The sequence below is a fragment of the Sander vitreus genome, chromosome 23 (genome assembly GCF_031162955.1).
Source record: "Sander vitreus isolate 19-12246 chromosome 23, sanVit1, whole genome shotgun sequence".
Classification (NCBI taxonomy): Eukaryota; Metazoa; Chordata; class Actinopteri; order Perciformes; family Percidae; genus Sander; species Sander vitreus.
The window spans coordinates 3,052,776-3,073,579 of record NC_135877.1 but is presented as its reverse complement, the minus strand read 5'-3'; the positions used below and the strand labels follow the sequence as shown (position 1 = coordinate 3,073,579).

The following is a 20,804-nucleotide window of genomic DNA, read 5'->3' as shown; positions in this document are numbered from 1 at the left end:
GCTTTTTTTTTATTTTTTTACTCTGTTTCTTCATTTGCCACGAGTCTTGAAATGTGGACAAGATCTTGTAAAACCTAGGTTCTGGTGTAAACAAGCCATCCTCTCCGCTGGAGCTGTAAATCCATATTGCTACTTAATATGCACGTGAATGACGTCATCATCTTGTTTGCCTCTTCATTCTAAACTTCACTCAGTATTTTGATATCAGGAATATGATTTGTTTTATTAAGAATAGTTCAGGGAAATGTCCAGGGAAATATTATCACATTGCTAATGTTGGTTGGCATTAGCAACCTGCTGGCCCCAACTATGGGTTTATAAAAAAAAAAAATATATGAAACCCATACAATGTTCTTCACAGGTACAGTTAATGATTACTTCAGTTGCATTTTGGGTGTTTTACTCAATTTCATAGAATTTGAAAAAAATTAAAATAAAATCATCAAAAAAAATCCTTACTGAACTTTGACTCATGCTCTGATCTTAACTATTAGTCAAAATAATTCATAATTTCTGCTTTGAAATTACCTAATGGCATATAAATTAGGCTTATTGACCACGAATAAAAAATTTAAATAAGTGACAAAAACGTTTTAAAAACCTTTGTATTTCCACAACGCACTGAAGAGCATCATTGAAAATGTTTGCAAATGTGTTGTGCGTGAGAAAAAGCCTTGTATGTGTATGTTTTCTATGTGTGTGTGTGAGCTGAAATTGTTGTATGTGCATGCTTTTCATGTATGCGTGAGGTAAAAGTTGATAATGTGCACGTATTCTTGATATATGGCCTAAACGGCCCCTCATACCGAGAGAGACCGTCTGGACTAATGATGAAACAATGATTGTAGTTATTAGGTACTTGATTGCTGGAGTGTATTGCTCATTGGCTACAGCCTTGTGTATTTGCTTTACGCTTACGGTAGCTGTTTAGATTTCTGTAACACTTCATGGATATGCTAAAACTAACTGTACTGGCCTCTTACCTCACCGGTTAAAAGCTGAGGGCTCGTCCGGGATTTGAACCCGGGACCTCTCGCACCCTAAGCGAGAATCATACCCCTAGACCAACGAGCCTACGTGTTAACGATACGTAATTGTACATGTCTGACCTGAAATCAGGCGCTTCAAACTGCTGATGTGGCAGCTTGGGGCTCCACGTTATCTATTCCAACAGCTCCCTCTGCTGGTCACCATTATATGCTCATCTCACTGTAGATGACATGCAAAACTGAACCCTAGAAGCGTTGTACACCTGATACTACACCTAACGTCATATTGTCTTAAATCTACTCACTGTAACACAATGTATTGACCCCTGTAAACACTACAGATTAAAAAGAGGGTTTACATTTCCTCCCCTGTTCTTGTAAACTCCACACTGGTGATGTGGCAGTTTGAAGACCTACAGCTGATCTGGCCAAAGAAAAATGCCCTTTATAATTTCTCACATCCCAAAGTGATTTCTTCACGTCCAATGTCCTTAGTAACTCTTAGTAATATTGATATACCACTTGAAGCTATTTTGTGTGGCAACTTAAATTGTAAGAGTCACAAACATCATAGTGGTATAGTTATCATGTATGACAAAATTGTGAACTGTTTAATTAATGTCAGTAAATTATTCATCCAAGATAAAAGAAAGCATAACATTAGACCAGGATGGAACGAATATGTGTCTGAACTTCATGTGGAGGCTAAGGAAGCTTTTTGGAGCTGGGTATCATCTGGAAAAGCTAGGTATGGCCCAGAGTTTGAACATAAGAAAAAGGCAAATGCCAGGTTTAAATATGCTGTACGGTTTATCAAAAGTAATGAGCAGATGATGAGGGAAAATTCTGTGGCCAGAAAGTTTCAGCAGAATGATTTGTATGATTTCTGGAAGGAAGTAAAGGTTATCAATAACAGCAAGATGCCTTTTCCATCCAGTATTGATGGGATCTCTGGGGATGAAAATGTTGCAGAGCTGTGGGGGAAACATTTTAGAGAGATTTTTAACTGTGTTGAGAGTGCTGAATATCATGTTGGTGATGTCATTAATAATGATTGTGTGGTCATTAGACCTGATGAAGTGTGTCATGCTATTGAGAAATTGGCAGTGAACAAAGCGTGTGGTCTTGACCAAATAACAGCTGAACACCTGAAGTATGCAAGCCACAGAATCTCAGTGTTACTTGCTATATATTTCTCTGGATTATTAGCGCATGGCATATTACCTGACTCTATGTTACCTGTACTATTAGTGCCAGTTATTAAGGACAAAACCTGTAAGGTATCAAGCATAGAAAACTACAGGCCAATCGCTCTAGCGAGTATACTCTCTAAAGTGTTAGAACTAATTCTATTTGATAGACTACATGAATATATAATAACCACTGACAATCAATTTGGTTTTAAAAAGAAACATGGCACAGATTTGTGTATGCACTGAAAGAACTTGTTACCAAGTTGCTAATGGGGTTAGACAAGGTGGAATACTGTCACCTGTTCTTTTTAATTTGTATATGGATGATCTTTCTAGGACATTAGAAGTGTGTAAGACTGGTTGTATGGTGGGAGATAGGCATATTAATCATCTGATGTATGCAGATGATTTAATTGTTATGTCTCCTTATAGTGCTGGCCTACAACAACTGCTTAGAGTCTGTTCAAACTATGGACTACAGTATGACATCAAATTCAATGCAAAAAAGAGTGTTGTAATGATTGTCAGAACTAAGGAGGACAGGAAGCTATGCTTTCCGTCTTTTTATTTGACAGGGCAAGAGCTAAACGTAGTTACTAAAACAAAATACCCGGGCCACATTATCAGGGATGATTTTTGTGACGATGATGACATACAGCGCCAGTGCTGGAAATTATATGGACAAGCAAATATGTTGGCACGCAAATTTCATATGTGTACTGAAGAAGTTAAAACGTCTTTTTTCAGAGCATACTGTACACCACTTTATACAGCTTACCTATGGTGCAGCTATAGTAAAGCAAAGATAAATAAGATAAAGGTGGCATACGATGATGCACTTAGAATATTGTTGAAGTGTCCAAGATGGACCAGTGCTAGTCATTTGTTTGTGATGAGTAACGTTCCCACCTTCCATGCTGTGCTGAGGAATCTTATGTACAAATTCAGGTGCCGATTAACAGAGTCAAAGAATACCATTTTAACTACCTCAACTAACCCTGCACTTAGTGATACCAGATATACTTCCAAACTCTGGAAATACTGGAACACGCATATGTTTCAAGTATTGTGCATAACCATCTTTGTGTCTGTATATGGATGTATGTATGTTTTGTATGTTCCCTTTATGCAATATGTGGTGACAGTATGTCTGTATGTAGACAGTATGTCTGTATGTTTTTATGTTTGTGTGTACCCTTCCTGTAATATGTTATGTGTACTTTTATATCTGGAACTTGAGTCTGTAAATAAAGTTATAATATAATATATCCTGACTGAAATTCTTCAAATAAACTATTTTTATGTAGAAAGTCACATAACTGATAAGCGACTACCTTCTCAAGGATCTTGGAGAGAAAGGGAAGATTAAAAATAGGTCTATAGTTGGCTAAGACCTCTGGATTGAGAGTGGGTTTTTTTAAGAAGAGGTTTTATGAATGAATGAAACATGCGAATGTCACCACACTCTGAATGAAAGTTAAATAAACCAATGTCAGAGTTGTTGTGTTTGCATTAAAACTACGCAGTTTCCTTAAAAAATAGAGCCGTTGCTGTGCTTTCAAGTATCTTGCTAGTGTGTTGGCAGACCAGGTGAGTTTGTAATCAATAATAGTACCCAGATACTTATACTCCTCCACAGTCTCAATGACTGTCCCTTGAATAGTAACAAGTTGCAGTGGAGGGGGCCTTTTCCTAAAATCAGTCACCATTTATTTTGTTTTTGAAATGTTTAAAATGAGTGAGTTTTGATTGCACCATTCATGGAAGTGGTCAACCTCAGTCCTGTAGTCCTGTTCATTACCTGTTAAAAAAACAACTAAGGCAGCATCCAGTGGCGGTTCTAGACAAGTTTTACTAGGGGGGCCAAGGAGGGGCCAGTGTTTAACCAGAGGGGCACATTAAAAAATGGCAACAAATGATATTTAAAGATTATAAACTTTATTTTATTTTCAAATCATATAAACATTTATTTCGTACAAGCGTGAGTGCAGGTGCAAGAGAGGTAGGGCCATAAAAAATGAAAAATGTCTACATGCATAGCAATATGTAGAGTCCATCATGACAGAATACTCAAGCCATGGATGAAGATTATAGCAGTTTGGCCTGAAGCTCCATCTTCTGTCCCCCATCAAAATGGTTGGGAATATATTCAAGTAGGGTTGTAGTGGTACATCATTCTTGGACTTGCTGATATCTGTACAAATATGTACAGTAAGCATAGGGCACAACTACAACATGTATTTACATATGCATGTATATCTGTGTGTATTTCAAAATGTAGGCCAAGTATTTACTTAAAAAAAGAAACATTAGAGCCATATTGACACAAAAAAGAATTTACAGCAGAAAGCACCATTTTAAGGACACACAGTAGGCCTACAATGAAATTGTAATTGCACTGCTTTACAAATAGTACGAACCTTCTTCATCACAAACCTGATGGTGCAGTACTTGAGCCACATGGATCCACTTGCTGTCCCTCTGGCTGTTCCTCTCTCTGTCCCTGTATGTTTTCTTTCTCCTCACCCTCTTCTTCATCCTCCTCACCCTCTGGAATTTCCCTCTCTGTGTCAGAGCCCTCACTTTCATCACATTCCCTCTCTCCAACCTCCACCGACTCCTCTGGCTCTCCCTCTTCCTGCTCCTCAACACCTTGATTTGTTTCTCTCACTGCTGTTTTTCTCACTTTTTTGTTTACTGGGGCAAAAAAGGACGCTACGTCCCTTCCTCGTTTCATCATAACTATTAGAAGAAAAGAAATGTAGGGGCATGCATTACATTTCGTTGCCTAACCATCCCTCCCTACTTAACACGGGCAGATAGCCTGTTGATTACTTTACTCAAATGTATTTGTTATCGTAACGCAACAGCCAAGACAGATGAAGTTACGTGGTTAATTTACCCGTGTAGAACGTTGCGTCGCACATTAGATCCGCTTTTGGCACTCGTGTGTAAAACCATAATAAATTCATAATATTTTTATTTGGTCAGCACGGGTCGGCCACAGGGGTGGCCAGGGACATGTCTACAGAGGCACGGGCCTCCTTAGGCCTCCGTGTAGAACCGCCACTGGCAGCATCATCTGCAAACTTAATCAGTGAGCAGTTGGAATGGTGGCTGACACAATCATTAGTATATAAAATAAATAACAATGGTGATAAAACACATCCTTGTGGCACTCCCGTGTTTGTCATGATGGTTCTTGACTGACTGTGACGCGCTGCATTTTACAAGAGTGAGGTTTACAGCCATGTTTGTCAGCTTCTCTATCAACATGTGTGAATGGATGGTGTTGAAAGCTGAAGAGAAGTCTGCAAACAGGATGCGTACATGAGAGGCAGGTGTTTCAAGGTGTTTGTAAATTCCATTCAGGAGGGTTGTGACAGCATCTTCCACTCCCCTTTTCTCTCTGTAAGCAAACTGTAATGTGTCCATGTGAGCTTGGGTTTGTATTTTGAGACAAATTAAAATGATCCGCTCAAAGCACTTCATGGCAACAGAAGTGAGTGCCACTGGCCTAAAGTCATTCAGTCCAACTCATGGACTGTATAATATGAATGGACAGAGCATGTGTGACGTCACCCATTGGTTTGTGGAGATCTGCTATGAGTCGTCCAGTTTGCCGATTTTAGACGAGAGGGAAGAGTGAGGGAGGAGCCCTTACACTCTACGTTACGTTACACACTTTCACTGGCAATCACATCATAGCCACGCCCTAAAACACCCCCTGCTTTATGGCCGATTTGAAAATCAACGAGACCATAATTTATAAAAATGAACATCATTCTGTGTTGCAGAAGACTTAAAACTAGCGATTGAGACCATAAACTCATTATGAAAATGTTTACTGAGGTAATAAATCAAGTGAGAAGTGGATCATTTTCACATTGACTTCTACAGAAACCGACCTCCTTTTGCAACCGCACGTGTCGCCCCCTGCTGGAATTCAGATAGAAAGCAGGTTTAAGGAGTCGCCCCCTGCTGGAATTCAGATAGAAAGCAGGTTTAAGGAGTCGCCCCCTGCTGGAATTCAGATAGAAAGCAGGTTTAAGGTAGCCTGGATGCCAACCGAACTTAGCCCCACCTACAACATTCGAGGTCGGGAAGTTCGGTCTGGACTTGATTCGTTGAGGAGCAATTATGCTCGAACAAGATCTGTTCGGACCAATCAAATTGTCAGACAGATGATCGACAGTAACAGAATCAACCACGTCACCAAAGAGCGCTTGGGTTGAATTTGTTTGCAACAGCTGGCTGCCGCTGGAGAATTGAGATGTGTAGATTCCAGCATCGCGTCTGTTACAGAAGATATCAACAGCGCATTCATTTTAAAATCCTCAACCGGCCTGTCTCAAACTAGCTGATGGCGTGGCTGTGACTCAGCTGTTCAAGTGGCAGAGGCTGGTTTTAGAACGTAAGAGGCTTCACCTGTTTCAACGGCCAATACAGAAGTCAGCTGGTAAAGTCAGATATAAACTATATGAATGAAATTATCATTAATCCATTTTATTTCTGCGTTACAAACAGCTTTAGGAAATGACAGAGTTTTAGACGGAGCGGAGCCTCAACAACCGCCCGAAAGCGCGGTAGTGTTATATGGTGGAGCGAGATAGAGAGAGACTGAAGAGAGGGAGCGCCCAGCGGCGTTAGAACAAAGCCGTGAAACAGAGAAATAAAACGTGTTTTCGCCAATTCATCTCTAGAAATGCAACTGTAGCGAGCATGTCACTATCACTAACGTTATCCACATTTATATTTACACGCAACAAATGATATATCCAGCTTCAAAAAAAAGTCTAAAAGTCGGAAGTTAGAACGAATGCATTGTGCAAAGAGTGGTTGCTATGGAGATGATACACGGTGTTGAGTTCTGTTGACAGTTGAGTTGAGTTCTGTTGCTCTGATTGGTTGTAGATCTATCCAATGAATGCAGAGGCATTTTCTTTCCTGGTTCTGTTGGAACACACCCCAACATGGAGCGGTTTCAGACTCACATTCTGACTAGAATCTGAGTATGACCACGTCAGGCTAGGTTTAAGGAGTCTCCCCCTGCTGGAATTCAGATAGAAAGCAGGTTTAAGGAGTCTCCCCCTGCTGGAATTCAGATAGAATGCAGCTTTAAGGCACTTCCACATTTGCAGTAGTTCACCGAAACGGATGCTCTTTCCATTAATATTATACAGTCTATGGTCTAACTGGTTTGGGTTTCTTAGGAAGTGGTAACATTTCCGCTGTTTTCCATATCTTTGGGACTTTGTGTGTGTCAAGTAATTTCTGAAACAGTCCTCTGAAAACAGTTCTTTGCAGCTCTTTAGGATGGTGCCTTCCAGCCTGTCAGGGCCAATAGCTTTCCGTGTCCTTATATGGGAGAAGATCCGACCCACTTCCTCACAGCTTACTCTGTTTAGTGCACTTGGTCTTCCATCGAGGCTGATTGGATTGGCTGGCACGTCACCAGGGCGCCGCCAGGAATTTTGGGGCCCATGACAAAAATCTAATTGGGCCCCCTCTGTGCAGCTGTTGTCACCACATCTCTAGGACCTAACTGTCCCATCAAAAGCTTTACATAACTCTAATTAAAGGCTTGCAACTGTCTTGCTTCTTGTAGTTCAATACTAGTACTAGCACAATATTTACTGCTGGGGATTTGTACAAGCATGCAAGTCTAGTATGCAGTTCACTATTTGATGCAAGATTAAAAGCAACCATAAAAAATGTGCTGAAGGCCATCTTTTACAGTCTCAATGTATTTTTATTGTAAAATTTGACAAAATGGAAAAATTTTCTTAACAAAATTATTATTATTATTAATTATAATTATTAATGAAAGATTTTAAAAAAGAAAAACGAACAAACTTAAATATATTAATCAAAATAAATTAACATCCTCTCAAAACAATGAAAACAGCAAAACATTGACCCAAATTACCTACAGTTCTGCATCACCACCACTTGATTACATACATTAGATACAATAGATTTTTGTGTGTGTGTGTGTGTGTGTGTGTGTGTGTGTGTGTGTGTGTGTGTGTGTGTGTGTGTGTGTGTGTGTGTGTGCAAGCTTCTCAAATAAATTGCCCTTCATGAAAATAAAGTCTGTATATATAGATGTCATTCCATAATTCAATCTAAATGAACCTATCAAACTGGGTTATTTTAATATTGTCTGTATCTTACATGCAGGCTCAGGTAAGCTACTCACTGTTTCCAACGGTCCAGCATCCAGTACAGACAGTAGGTTGTTGTTGTTTTTTTTTAATTTTATTTCATAATGATCATTATGTGAGAAAATAATTGTTATTAATGTGTTTGAATTTCTGTCATTAATAAATATTTCATTTTCTTTTTTGTAATGTTAAAAAGAGCAAGAGAGACAGCGAAATCCCCACAGACTCCCTGCAATAATGCTAACTGGCATGTCATTGAACACAATGTTGCTCCCCTTCTTCACTGGGACAGGGAGGGGCACAGTTAGGGGGAGACTGGGGTGCTGCTGACTCATCTGTTGTTAAGTCTGCTAAAAGGGAGCAGGGACAATGATTTAATATGAATATCTTGCTAAATGTTTCCCTGCACTGATTAAATGTAAGCTAACACTAGTCTGTAGCTAGCTAGCTAGCTTATTTCACTATGGACATTAAGCCAACAGGTTAATACCACTCACAGACTATAGGCTACCCACCTTTCTTGGTGAAAAACTGGGTTACCCTTTCCTTTCCTCTTTCTGTTTTCTCTCTTTCCTTTTTTGAAAACCAGATTTGATTTAACGTTACTTGGTAACATTGTGGTCACTGTAGTTCTGGCGCATCTACTGACTGCAACTAAACACCATCACTGAGTGCGCTAAGGCAGGACCAAACCATTTCATGCAGATACAGGGGGGTGGTCGGTCAATATGGATGTTTACTTTTTGGTCATTGGGGAAATTTAAATTTTACTGCCAAAAACAAGTAAAAACAAAGAGATCATTCATTTTATTATTATATTTGAAATATATATACTGAATGATAATGGTTTAATAATTTTATATTAGTTTTTACCTATTTTATGGGGCCTTTGTCAGTCATGGGCCCTTGGAATTGTCTTAACCTTTCCCCCCTATACGGCTCCACTGCACGTCACTCTCCCATCTCGCAAAGTGTTCATTCAGGGCATTTGCTTGCTCAACTGTATGTACCGGGGTGTTTGAGTTGTGATTTTGACCAATGATAGTTTTAATACCCCTCCACGCCATAGACGAGTTATTTTCCTTGAGTTGTTGTTCAACTTTATCTTTATATTGTCTCGTTGGTAGAGGTGTGTCCAGAGCTTAGTGCTGCCCAAGACAATCTCTCCGCAGTGCTGTGAAAAGTTGCCTAGGTGACTGGACTTTGCTCAGTCCCTATGATTGAACATCTGTCACGTCACACTATTTTATTGCTTGATCCAGTACTGGAGGAAGTAGTCATGGTGCTATGCTGCAGTCATTAACAAAGACTATCATGAAGGCCAGCGTTTGTACTAGAAGGAACCTCCACACCATGGTCATTTTTCTGGTTGTGGCTGTCTTTATCCTTGTGCTACGTAACAAGGTAATCCTGGTGGTGAGATCTTGGTAATAGGATCACTCGAAGGGTGGACCTTATTTGAAATGTTTAATTTCAGTCAATTTTCACTATATTGTTTTGAAATGTGGATTCATTTTTGCTTTCAGTGCATTTGTCTTTGTCACCATCTCCCTGCAGACCCCCTGCCAGTTTCAGCATAAAGTGATCTCCACCATCATCATCCCGAGAGTTTCCACTGACCCTGACGCGCATCGAGGATTCTGCACACTCCAGCCACTGTCCGCTAACGACGCTCTAGAAGAACGCCTCCTACTAGACTCCATTGCTTGGCCTGAAACTCCACTTTTGCCAGCTATTCTTTCCCTGGAGCATACAAGTGACCCAGCCCACAGCACCTTCACCATTCTCCCACGGAGGGGAGGAGGACAGTGGCAAGTAGGGGATCAGCTGGAGATTATAATCAAAGTGTCTGATTTCCAGGGCCGTCCTAAGAAGTCTAGTGGAGACTTTTTACTCGTCCGTCTGCACAACCAGAAGCTAGGTGCAGGCGTGGCTGCGCAAGTGGTGGATCATCTGAATGGCAGCTACTCTGCAGTATTCTCTTTACTCTGGGAAGGAGATGTGCAGGTTGAGGTGATGCTAAAAACTATAATGTTAAATGTGATTTAACTGTAGGTGTTTTTAATCTTTCTTCTAACTGATTGTTAACTAAGCCCCCCCCCCCCCCCCCCTTCCTCAGTTAATATTGCTACACTTGTTAACTTTCGCTTCTCGCATTGCACATGTGCACTTTGTAATGATTACCCAGGCTTGTAAAGCGACACTTTGGCGAGGCTGGGTAAACTGCCTTGCCAAATACCAGTGTGATACAGTGCTGGCAGAGAACTTTAAGTCAGTATCACTGATTTTCCACACATGAGGAGACATGCTCAGAAGATGATGGTTCTCTTTGGTATTACCTACATATGTGAACAAACATTCTTTTGACTTTAGTGCACTTGTTCAAGCCCAACACATGCTAGATTTCTCTCACTGAACAAAAAAATAACTGAAAAACCGCAAATGATGTAGTTAGACTACAAACAAAATAGCAATAGCACTTTGTATGAAATTGATTAAATGCTGGTCTTTAAAAATGGCAAAACATGAACATTTTGTTCACAATTGCTTCTGTGAATGTTGATTAACTAGTGATATAATACATGTTGGCATTTTGTATTATGTATGCTTCACTTTTACATTGCATAATCATAACATAACCAGTCACAGCTTAAAAAATCATATTTACTGATACAAAATTTACTGATAAACTGAATGTTTTATAAAGAGATAAAACTAATATTGAGCCTATTGGTCCGGCCCTCCACAACAGTCCCTGTTTCTCATGTGGCCCCATGGGAAAATTTATTTCCCACCCCTGCTCTAGGCCATATTGCCTAGTGCCAGCCCTGACTTTACCAATTCAAATTCTTTGTCATTTTAGAAATGGAACGTAATTTCAGACCAAAGCAGGGTTTCATTTCCAGCCCCCAACTGTAGATTTTAGTGAAAAACTCTGGTTCTCTATCCAATCAGGTGACACTGGTTCACTCCAGTGAGGCTGTCGCCGTGCTGAACAGGCTGACCAGCGAACAGCCTGACAGGATTTACTTTGCAAGCCTCTTCCACTCAGGCTCAATCTCTGAAACTACCATCTGTAACGCCTGCCTACGTCCAACCCAGCAGCCACAGTGCAACTACACTGACCTCCGTACAGGCGAGCCTTGGTTCTGCTACAAGCCAAAGAAGCTGAGCTGTGATGCCAGGATCAACCACGCCAAGAGAGGATACATACAAAACATCACGGCCAACGAGAAGAAGCTCTTTCAAAGGTGAGGGAGCAGAGAGACAGGACACAGGCAGTTAAGATTCACTCTAAAGATCTTTAAGTTTAAAAGACAAATCCAATTAATCAGTCTGAATCATACTAGTTGAATTTCATTAAGAACATTGGATAGTATTTTATTCATTATGTTTTATTGTAAATGTACACTGTTATTCCAAATTAGTTGACTTTACTAGAAATTTGCATAGAAACCCGTTACCTTAAACGGTTTAAGTTTTTACACAAGGTGACACTTAACAGGTCAAGTTGAATTACTACAGAGCAGTAAGTTGATGTAGTAGACAAATCAAGTTTACATTAGTAGACATTACTGAAAATCATTAGTTAAAGAAAGAAGAAAAGAGCTTTATGACAGCAATTGTGGTAATTCTGTCTCCCTCATGAGGATTTCTAAGTAATGACAACAAAACTGTCGGCGCGTCCACATGATACAAGCCTTCCGTGAACGCGCAACACCAGTTTTTCCTGTTTTAGTGCTTCGTTTTTTTAGTTTTAACTTAATGAAATTATTTCAAATGCCTGTCCTCCTTTGTTGTATTTATGTTCATTTTGTAGTGTGTGTAAAAGATATTTTATTGTGTGCTTTTTTTTAGTGGTGTCAACATGAAAGTGTCCATTCGTGCTTCAGGACCTGCCAAAGTCACCGTATTGCCAAAAAAGACAGGTAAATTTGTATTACTGCCGTCACTGAAGAATGTGCTGCAGACAATGAAAGTAAAACAGGAGGGAGAAAATGTTTAAGAAACTTAAAGGGTAACTACCGTTTTTTATCTATGTTCCTATGTTTTTTAACAACAGTCTTTGACATTGGTCCAGTATTAAGCGAGATCGCTGCAGTCAGCAGCGGAGAAACAAGCTACAATGTAAGTTAATAGAACAATTGCGCAGCTGGAATTAACGTTCACAAAAGTGCTTGTTTTGCCACTGACAGACTCAGATTAATATTCTAAGGGTCTGACAACATTATGGAAAGGATTTCTAAAGAGGTCGACCTTTCTGTTAAAGAGTAAGATCCTTTTTTTTAAAACATAAAAACAGCCACGAAATTGCAAAAAAAAAAAAAACTGTGGTTACCCCTTTAACTATCTTCTGGGTAGCATTCTCCTGTAGAGAGATGTATTCAGCCCAATTTGAGAGGAGCGCTGGGAGCATTATGCGCTAGGCTCAAAGTGATGAACGTGGCACCATCTGTTAGCAGTGTGTCTAGTAGGGATGTCCTCGACTAAAGAAATTCATAGTCCCCTAAAACTTGTACAATTTTTTTGGACTAATTGATTAGTTGATTTAATCGACCAATCCCTAACACTGATTTCTCCACAAAGAATGATGCAAAAGCACCACTTGAAATCTTGTTTTTACCAGATATGTGCTCATAAGTTTCTTGGAAATAAGTCATTCAGCATGAAAAAGCTTTACAAAAAATGACTGAATCGACACAGGAAATCTTAGTCAACTAAGACAGGAACGACCGATTAGTCAGCTAATCAACTGAGTATCTAGTCTCTCAGGAATAAGGATAGTCCATAAGAGGTTTCCACAATCCCTTTCTAGCTTGGTTTTGGTCTTTTCATTGGATTTGTTTACAATAACGAACATTAAATAACCCACATCGCCTACACACGATCAGAGGTAAAACCGCGTGGTAGATTGCAGAGCATATTGCAGGCACAGAGGCAAAGTGCAGCACAGGTGTACCTTATCATTGCTTTTGGCTTTGCTTGTGCCTTGAAACGTCAGCGGCAACGTAGTCTCGCATTGCCAGACCTTCCTCCACAGCGCTGCGAAGGAGGGTCTGGCTAGTCCACACAGCATTCCGGGATGGGAGAAAAACGTGCTCTGGTTTATTGACATTTCTTTAAACCAATCACAATCGTCTTGGGCGGTGCTAAGCGCCAAGTGGAGTCACGGTGCCGCTGCAAAATAGCCTCGGGAAGGAACTTGTTTTGGTGGAACAAACAAACAAAAGTAGTTTTAGTCGTGCAACAGAAAACTCAGATTGGACAGATAGTCTAGCTAGCTGTCTGGATTTACCCTGCAGAGATCTGAGGAGCAGTTCACCATAGTCCTCAGAAATCTACCAGAGTTTAAAATTACAACACAAAGAAAGAGGAAGGTGACGGGACATCTGAAAACGGGCATCGGAATTTCTGGCAGAACGAGAGCAATCCCGGAAGTGGAACGTCGTGAATATAGACTAAAGTTTAAATAATTTGAACTTTGAGTGCAGTGCTTAGGTGCATTTTTTAGCTGTGCGCCACGCAGCCCTCTACCCATAGGAAAACATGCCACGGCCAGCACAGAGCAGTTTTTCCACGGATCATGTGTAGGCGGCTTTATCCTTTTACTTCCTTTCAGGTCATTCAGAGATGAAGAGCAGCAGTCTGAAGTCTGGACCCTCTGGCTATTACTACCAGGGTGCATGGTTAGCACTAGGTGGCACCACAGTTCAACAATTTAACATATCTGCCATCAGTCAGTGTCTGAAAGGCAAAGTGGTCCACATGTATGGGGACTCCACCATCAGGCAGTGGTTTGAATACCTCAACGCAGCACTACCAGGTAGCTGATTCACAGGCATTCATGGCAACAGTTTGATTTTGTTCACACTGCATCTGAATCTGTTCCCTCTGTAATACTTTTAGATCTTAAGGAGTTGGACCTGCACAGCTCGAGGCAAGGTGGACCTCTCATGGCCTTAGACAATGCAAACAACATCTTGGTGAAGTTTCGCTGCCACGCTCCTCCTATCCGTTTTGCCAACATCCTAATCAAAGAGCTTCACTACATTGCTAATGAAATAGATGGCTTACCTGGGGGCGCCAACACTGTTGTAGTTTTTGGCATCTGGTCTCATTTTAGCACTTTCCCCGTAGAGGTCTATATCCGGCGGCTGCAGAGCATCCGCAGAGCGGTGAAGCAGCTGCTGGAGAGGGCTCCGGGCACGGTGGTCATCATCCGGACCGCAAACCCCAAAGCTTTGACGCTTTATGAGACGATAACCAACAGCGACTGGTACTCACTGCAGCGTGATAAGGTGCTCAGAACCATGTTCAAAGGACTAAATGTTCATCTAGTCGATGCCTGGGAGATGGTCCTTGCCCACCACCTGCCGCACAGCCTCCACCCACAACCTCCCATTATTAAGGCTATGATTGACCTTATCATGTCTTACATTTGTCCTCAAAAGGGTGGCTAGATGTGTGTTTGTTGCAGCTCCAAGCCATATCCGGGTAGGGCATTACATATAATCACTGCTGAATGATCACAACTACAGTAATACAACCTTATTACATCCCCCATGTGTTGGGATTGTCAAGCAGCACTTCAGGATATGCAGAAAATGGGAAAGGTTTACAATAATATCATAAAAGTGCACAGAGAGAAAAACTGAAGATGATGAGTAAAACTTAAAGGGAGTGGAGAGAAAAACCACAGCTGTAGTATCAAGTGGACATGACGATTAGTATCTGGATGTCTCCTCTGGATCAGCAGCATGTCATCTCATCCTGTTGCTGCGACTTGTTTGAAGCATTCTGCCAGCAGTGTGATCACATCTTATTCTGCTGATATTCCCTAAAAGTTGTCTGAGGAGCTGTATTAGGGGTTCTACTAAACTTGTGTAAAACCTGAGTCAGGTCCTCTCCACTACCTTTTAGCTTTACTCATCATCTTAATTTTTTTTTTTCCTGTGCCCTTTTATGATATTATTGTCAAAATCTGAGAGCTTGCCCAGAAATTGAACCCAGGACCTTTCACGCCCTAAGCAAGAATCATACACCTAGACCAACAAGCCTCCATTGTGTAAATGTGTAATTGTACCGATGTCAGACCTGAAATCAGGCGCTTCAAACTGCTGATGTGGCACTTTGGGCCACATCAGCTCCCTATCCCTCTCCCTCTGCTGGTCACCATTATATGTTCATTCTCACTCTCCCTTGAAATATCATTAAAACAATGCTGTGTATTGTAAATAACATAATGATGTATACTTAAAATATCTGTGTAAGTAGTAAAACAATACAAACCACAAAAAATGCTTTTTAAGTTTAGAAACATTTTGAGTTCCCCCTCCCTTGCCTCACAGTGGTTTGGTCCACTGCCTGCTGTACGTTAGGCTCTGCACTAGACTCACAGTCACATCGGGTAGTGACAGGTATGTAGTAAGTAAGTGGTTCAAGGCTATTTTATTCACGTAGAGGGTTTTCACCGACGTCACATGGCACTGGGCGGTAACCTGGATGCGCATTGAGTCAATAGTTTTTTTTTTCATTTCAAAGACCGAACAAGACAGATTTTTCACAAGCGTCTCCTTTCCTCTGATAACTTCTGGCATTCCTCTCCCTGGTTTTTAATAACCTTTGGAAGTTGATAATATTCCAAATGTTTTTCTCGGTCTGACCTATTGGTACAACCTAAAACATGGCAATAATTAACCATTTTCCTTGACGCTGTTCGGGATCTACTTCAGTGCCTGTGCTTTGTTGTGATGCGGAGTACCTCCAACATGGCGACTTCGGGTCTGATGCCGCGTTGTGAAAACCCTGTATTAAACATCGGATGAAGTTTTTATTTTCTCAAATAGAAATTATGTGTGTATGAGTAATTAATGAATTAGTCATGACAAACTGTTTGCTATGTTAGTGTAATATAATGTAGCCTAGCTTGTTTAATAGCTTGTTGGATAGAAATGTACCCACTACAACTAACGTTACCACAGCAATAAGCCTAACGTTATGTGTGTGAACTGACATTAGGGTTAATATTGAAGATCTACAGTTGTGTTTTGTTCAATATGAAGTTAAGCGGCAGATCAGTATATATCCTCTGAAGAAACCTATGATTTATGTGGAGGACGCAAGATCATTTCATAATTATAATATGACCGCGTGGTGAACCTATGAAACTAACACATATTTAGACATCTGACGTTAAAGATTTGTGTTGTTGTTGCTTAGATAAAATGACAGAGAAATGAGAAACAGACATAAGATCCTTTTTCAGTAGGCTTACACCAAAACGCCAAGTAAGTACAATAAGTTCTCATATCAAGAGAATTTGGTAACATCTTTATAAGAATGGGTGCTTATGGAAATAGTAACGTCACTATGTCACAGGCAAAGGAGACAGAAAGACCTGAGGAACAGGGAGACCAGGGACAGTCAGGTGTAGAGTCTCAGGTAAGTGTGTTGAGCTTAGTTCATATTTTACCATACCATATTTGGTATCTATCTTCTTGTCTGCTCATTGGCTAAAAATGTAGACGCGTCTTATAGCATTTAAATCTAACTGGTCCGAGCAAATGCCGCTCGAGTACACGTGGGCTCACATCGCGTCAGAGGAGTCCTCAGCTTTCCATTGGTGTGTCACAGGCAAACCTTTACCGATTGGCTTATACCAGGTATCCATGGAAACCTTAGAAGTCAGAGAATACAGTGACGCCCATGTCTATGGTGACGCCCACATCAAGTTGCTAGGAGCCTCAAGAGAGAAGCGAGGACGCAATACAAATACGGAAATGAAAAACAGTTTAGCGATTTTCCGTTGTGATTCGGCCAGAAACGTCAAAATTGTGAAGCAAACAGCTCGTTTTGGATATAATGGCTTGGATATTCCATTTCCTTGGACTCTTGGGGATTTAAGAAAAAAAAGTTTTGGGCAAAAAATGCCCCGCAGTGGCTAAAGGGACAAGAAAAAATGTATGGATGCACTAGAAACACCACATTGCTTCATTGTTGAGCTATGTTTTTTTGCATTTGGCATACGTTTTTATGTTAAGCTTGTCTTGTACTGTTATGAATTTGCAAATAAAGCATTAATAAAAAAATAAATAAAGTCATCGCAGGTTTCCTCAAATAAACAACAAACGTTAACACCAGGGAGACAACATCCACAAATCTGCTAACTGTAGGCTATGTATGGCTATCGTTAATTTAAGAGTTTAAACGGCGTTCAATTGATTGCATCATGCTCACTAACTTAACCGTGACTTTATTTAGAAAATAATTCACAATTTTGTATTCTGAACATCTGAATTTACCATTGGACACGCCCAGGCATGAAACGGGAGCATGGGCGTAAATCTGATCTAACAGCAGGGGGGGGACAATAAACATAAAATTTCGGAAGAGCAATTTTTGAAGGGGACACAAATAATGCAGCCAATTATACTCGTAGAAGACATGTGTACACAGAGGAAAGCCTTAGCCTCTTAAGAGTCACCGTACCGTGTACGGCACACCTTGTGGCTGTGGCGTCGCTCTAACTTTCACTCATAATCGTTTTTATAACTTTAAAGCATTAAATCTTCAAAATATACAGCCATGCGACACACCAATTGAAAGCTTAGCCTCTCATGATTCAATTAAGCCCACACACAAAGCATACGATGATTGATAGCAGTTACACAACTGCTACAAAGTTATGGAAAATAAAACAATACAGCGTAAACTGCGCAGCCCGTTTCTAGTGCATCCATACATTTTTTCTTGTCCCTTTAGCCACCGCGGGGATTTTTTTTAACACAATGAAGCAGTTAAGCAATTAGTGTTCACACATGTAAGGAGTGGGTGTGTGACCTGGTGAATAAGTGTAGCATTTTGATTGGTTGTGTTTGGAAAAGGAAAAGCAAGTGACTTCCTGTTAGATTTTTGTGTTTTAGGTAGAGAATTATTGTGTTTAAAAAAAATAATTGTTTTATGCAATTAAAAACTGAGTGCTGAGGGCTGAGAAATAGCTCATGGTTTTGGAGATTTGGTGTGTAGTTTAGCTCTTTGAGTGAGAGGTTACGAAATGCGTGTGACATGTAAAGATGTTGTGTGTAAGCAGTTGTAAACAACAGTAATGAGAAAGAAGAAGAATTGAACATGCACCGTTCCTTAAACAGTTGACTCTTGTTGAGTTGAAGACTTTGATCAGCAGAGGGAGCCAAAGCATCAGCAGAAAAGTCCTGCTGCAGGTTCCTCTCAGAACACACAACATTTAGGGGCACACACTGCATGTTAGGGTAAAAACCATGAAACTTCCCCAGCTGATTGCTAATATTAAAACAATTATTTTTGTATGACAAGTTTTCTGTAATTTTATGTTTAAATACGCGTGTAATGTATTATCTAATGCTAACTTTTGGTGAATTTAGAAGTGTAGTAGAATGACAGCTAAATGTGTATTTGGGTTGTTTTCTTTCCATCAGTCTGAAAGATCTCATCGTTTGTGCTTATAGTGAGTATATTTCCTTTTCTGCAACCAGAACTTACACTGTATGAAGTAAAGTGACAACAAGTTCCAGTTCAGTATGTTTTACAAGACAAAGATTTTGCTAAAGTATGTACTGAGAATTAAAAAGAAGTGGCAGCACAGTGTAAAAGAGACATATGAGCTGGAAAAGCAGGCTGAGATAGAGAGGCTGAAGACTTTTAGATGAAAGCATCTCTTTAATTAATGTTAAATTCCTTTGTTTTCAGAAGGAGTCATATCAAACATATGGTTGGTGATTTCTGTCTGTCCGCCTCTTTGCTCCACACTGAAATATCTTAACTATTAATCTAAACTAAATCTATTATCTTAATAACTATTAAATGGATTGACATGAAATGTTATACAGACATTCAGGTTCCCCTCAGGAACAGTCGTAATAGCTTTGGTGATCTTCTGACTTTAAATCTAGCTCCATCATCAGATCAACATCTGAATGTGTCCAATACTTTGGTTTATGACCAAGTATCTTCAGAACTAATTACATTCATATCAGTCATCAGAAACGAGATGGTACTTTAAGTTTCTGGGGTTTTGGGACATATATTAAGATTATAATTGTCTCTTTGTTGATATTTATTTGAGACAATTTAGATTTTCTTTTCAGTGTACTTTCTGTTGTCTATCTTTTCACATGGAATGTCATTTCACTTCTTTTCTGATCTGTATATTTGTTTTATGAAGAGAAAGATCCAGTGACTAAATCACTAACATTATATGAAGTCTGACTCCAAACTGAGACATCTACCTTAAAACTGACATGTTAAATAGAATTTTTTTTCATTTAATTTTCAACAGAAAATGCCTTATATATTATGGATGTTTGTATAGAATGTAAACAATGTAATTAAGCATTGCTTTTAATGTTTGGAAACCTTATAATCAGGACTAGAATTTAAAATAAAGGTTGTTAGATGGGGGAAAATGAAACATGAAAACATGCATCCATCCATCCATCTTCATCCGCTTATCCGGGGTCGGGTCGCGGGGGTAGCAGCTCCAGCAGGGGACCCCAAACTTCCCTTTCCCGGGCCACATTAACCAGCTCCGACTGGGGGATCCCGAGGCGTTCCCAGGCCAGGTTAGAGATATAATCCCTCCACCTAGTCCTGGGTCTCCCCCGAGGCCTCCTCCCAGCTGGACGTGCCTGGAACACCTCCCTAGGCAGGCGCCGCAACTGCCTCCGCTTCCCCCTCCTGAGGTGGCGAACGGTTTTCCAGAAGTACCTTGGTGCCGACCGAAAGTCCTTCTCCATGTCTTCTCCGAACTTCTCCCACACACGCTGCTTTGCCTCTTTCAAAGCAGAGGCTGCAGCCCTTCGGGCCCTTCGGTACCTTGCAACTGCCTCCGGAGTCGTCTGGGATAACACATCCCGGAAAGACTCCTTCTTCAGTCGGACGGCTTCCCTGACCACCGGTGTCCACCACGGTGTTCGTGGGTTACCGCCCCTTGAGGCACCTAAGACCCTAAGACCACAGCTCCTCACCGCAGCTTCAGCAATGCAAACTTTGAACATTGTCCACTCGGGTTCAATGCCCCCAGCCTCCACAGGGATGCACGAAACATGCAGTTATTGATAAATTGTTTCTTTTTTCTTTATTTGGATCAAATCAGCTTCTACAAAGTGTTTGCTGGTCTTCATGGCTCCAGACACACCAAATCCAAATAATAAAACATCAACAATATCAAATGAAACAGTATCGACAAAAAAAGAAAAGGGCTAAATGAACCAAAAGATCTGAAACTACATGAAATAATTTTACAAATGAAAGGGGTCGACAACAGAAACAAAAAGCAGATTTTCAAATTGAATACCAGCAATAAGAAAGTGTAAGAAAAATAAAGATATCTTTGTAATAATGAGACAGCAGGAGGACAGGTGCTGATTAAGATGTTAAATTTGGTGATTTTTCCCTTTAACAAATAAACAACATCATGA

At 40.4% G+C, this 20,804-nt stretch overlaps 1 protein-coding gene and 1 non-coding gene across 2 annotated transcripts; one reads left to right on the top strand and one right to left on the bottom strand.

Annotated features, from left to right (window-relative positions):
• Positions 1 to 1,002: 1,002 nt before the first annotated feature.
• Positions 1,003 to 1,074, bottom strand: trnap-agg (transfer RNA proline (anticodon AGG)). Its single transcript has one exon. It is a non-coding gene; the product is annotated as a tRNA-Pro (tRNA).
• An 8,562-nt stretch (positions 1,075 to 9,636) lies between these two features.
• LOC144512432 (NXPE family member 3-like) lies at positions 9,637 to 14,810 on the top strand. Its single transcript, XM_078243194.1, has 6 exons — positions 9,637 to 9,765; positions 9,907 to 10,362; positions 11,305 to 11,600; positions 12,208 to 12,278; positions 13,970 to 14,173; positions 14,257 to 14,810. The coding sequence occupies exons 1-6, from the start codon at positions 9,637 to 9,639 to the stop codon at positions 14,808 to 14,810; spliced, it is 1,710 nt and encodes a 569-aa protein (XP_078099320.1).
• Positions 14,811 to 20,804: the final 5,994 nt, after the last annotated feature.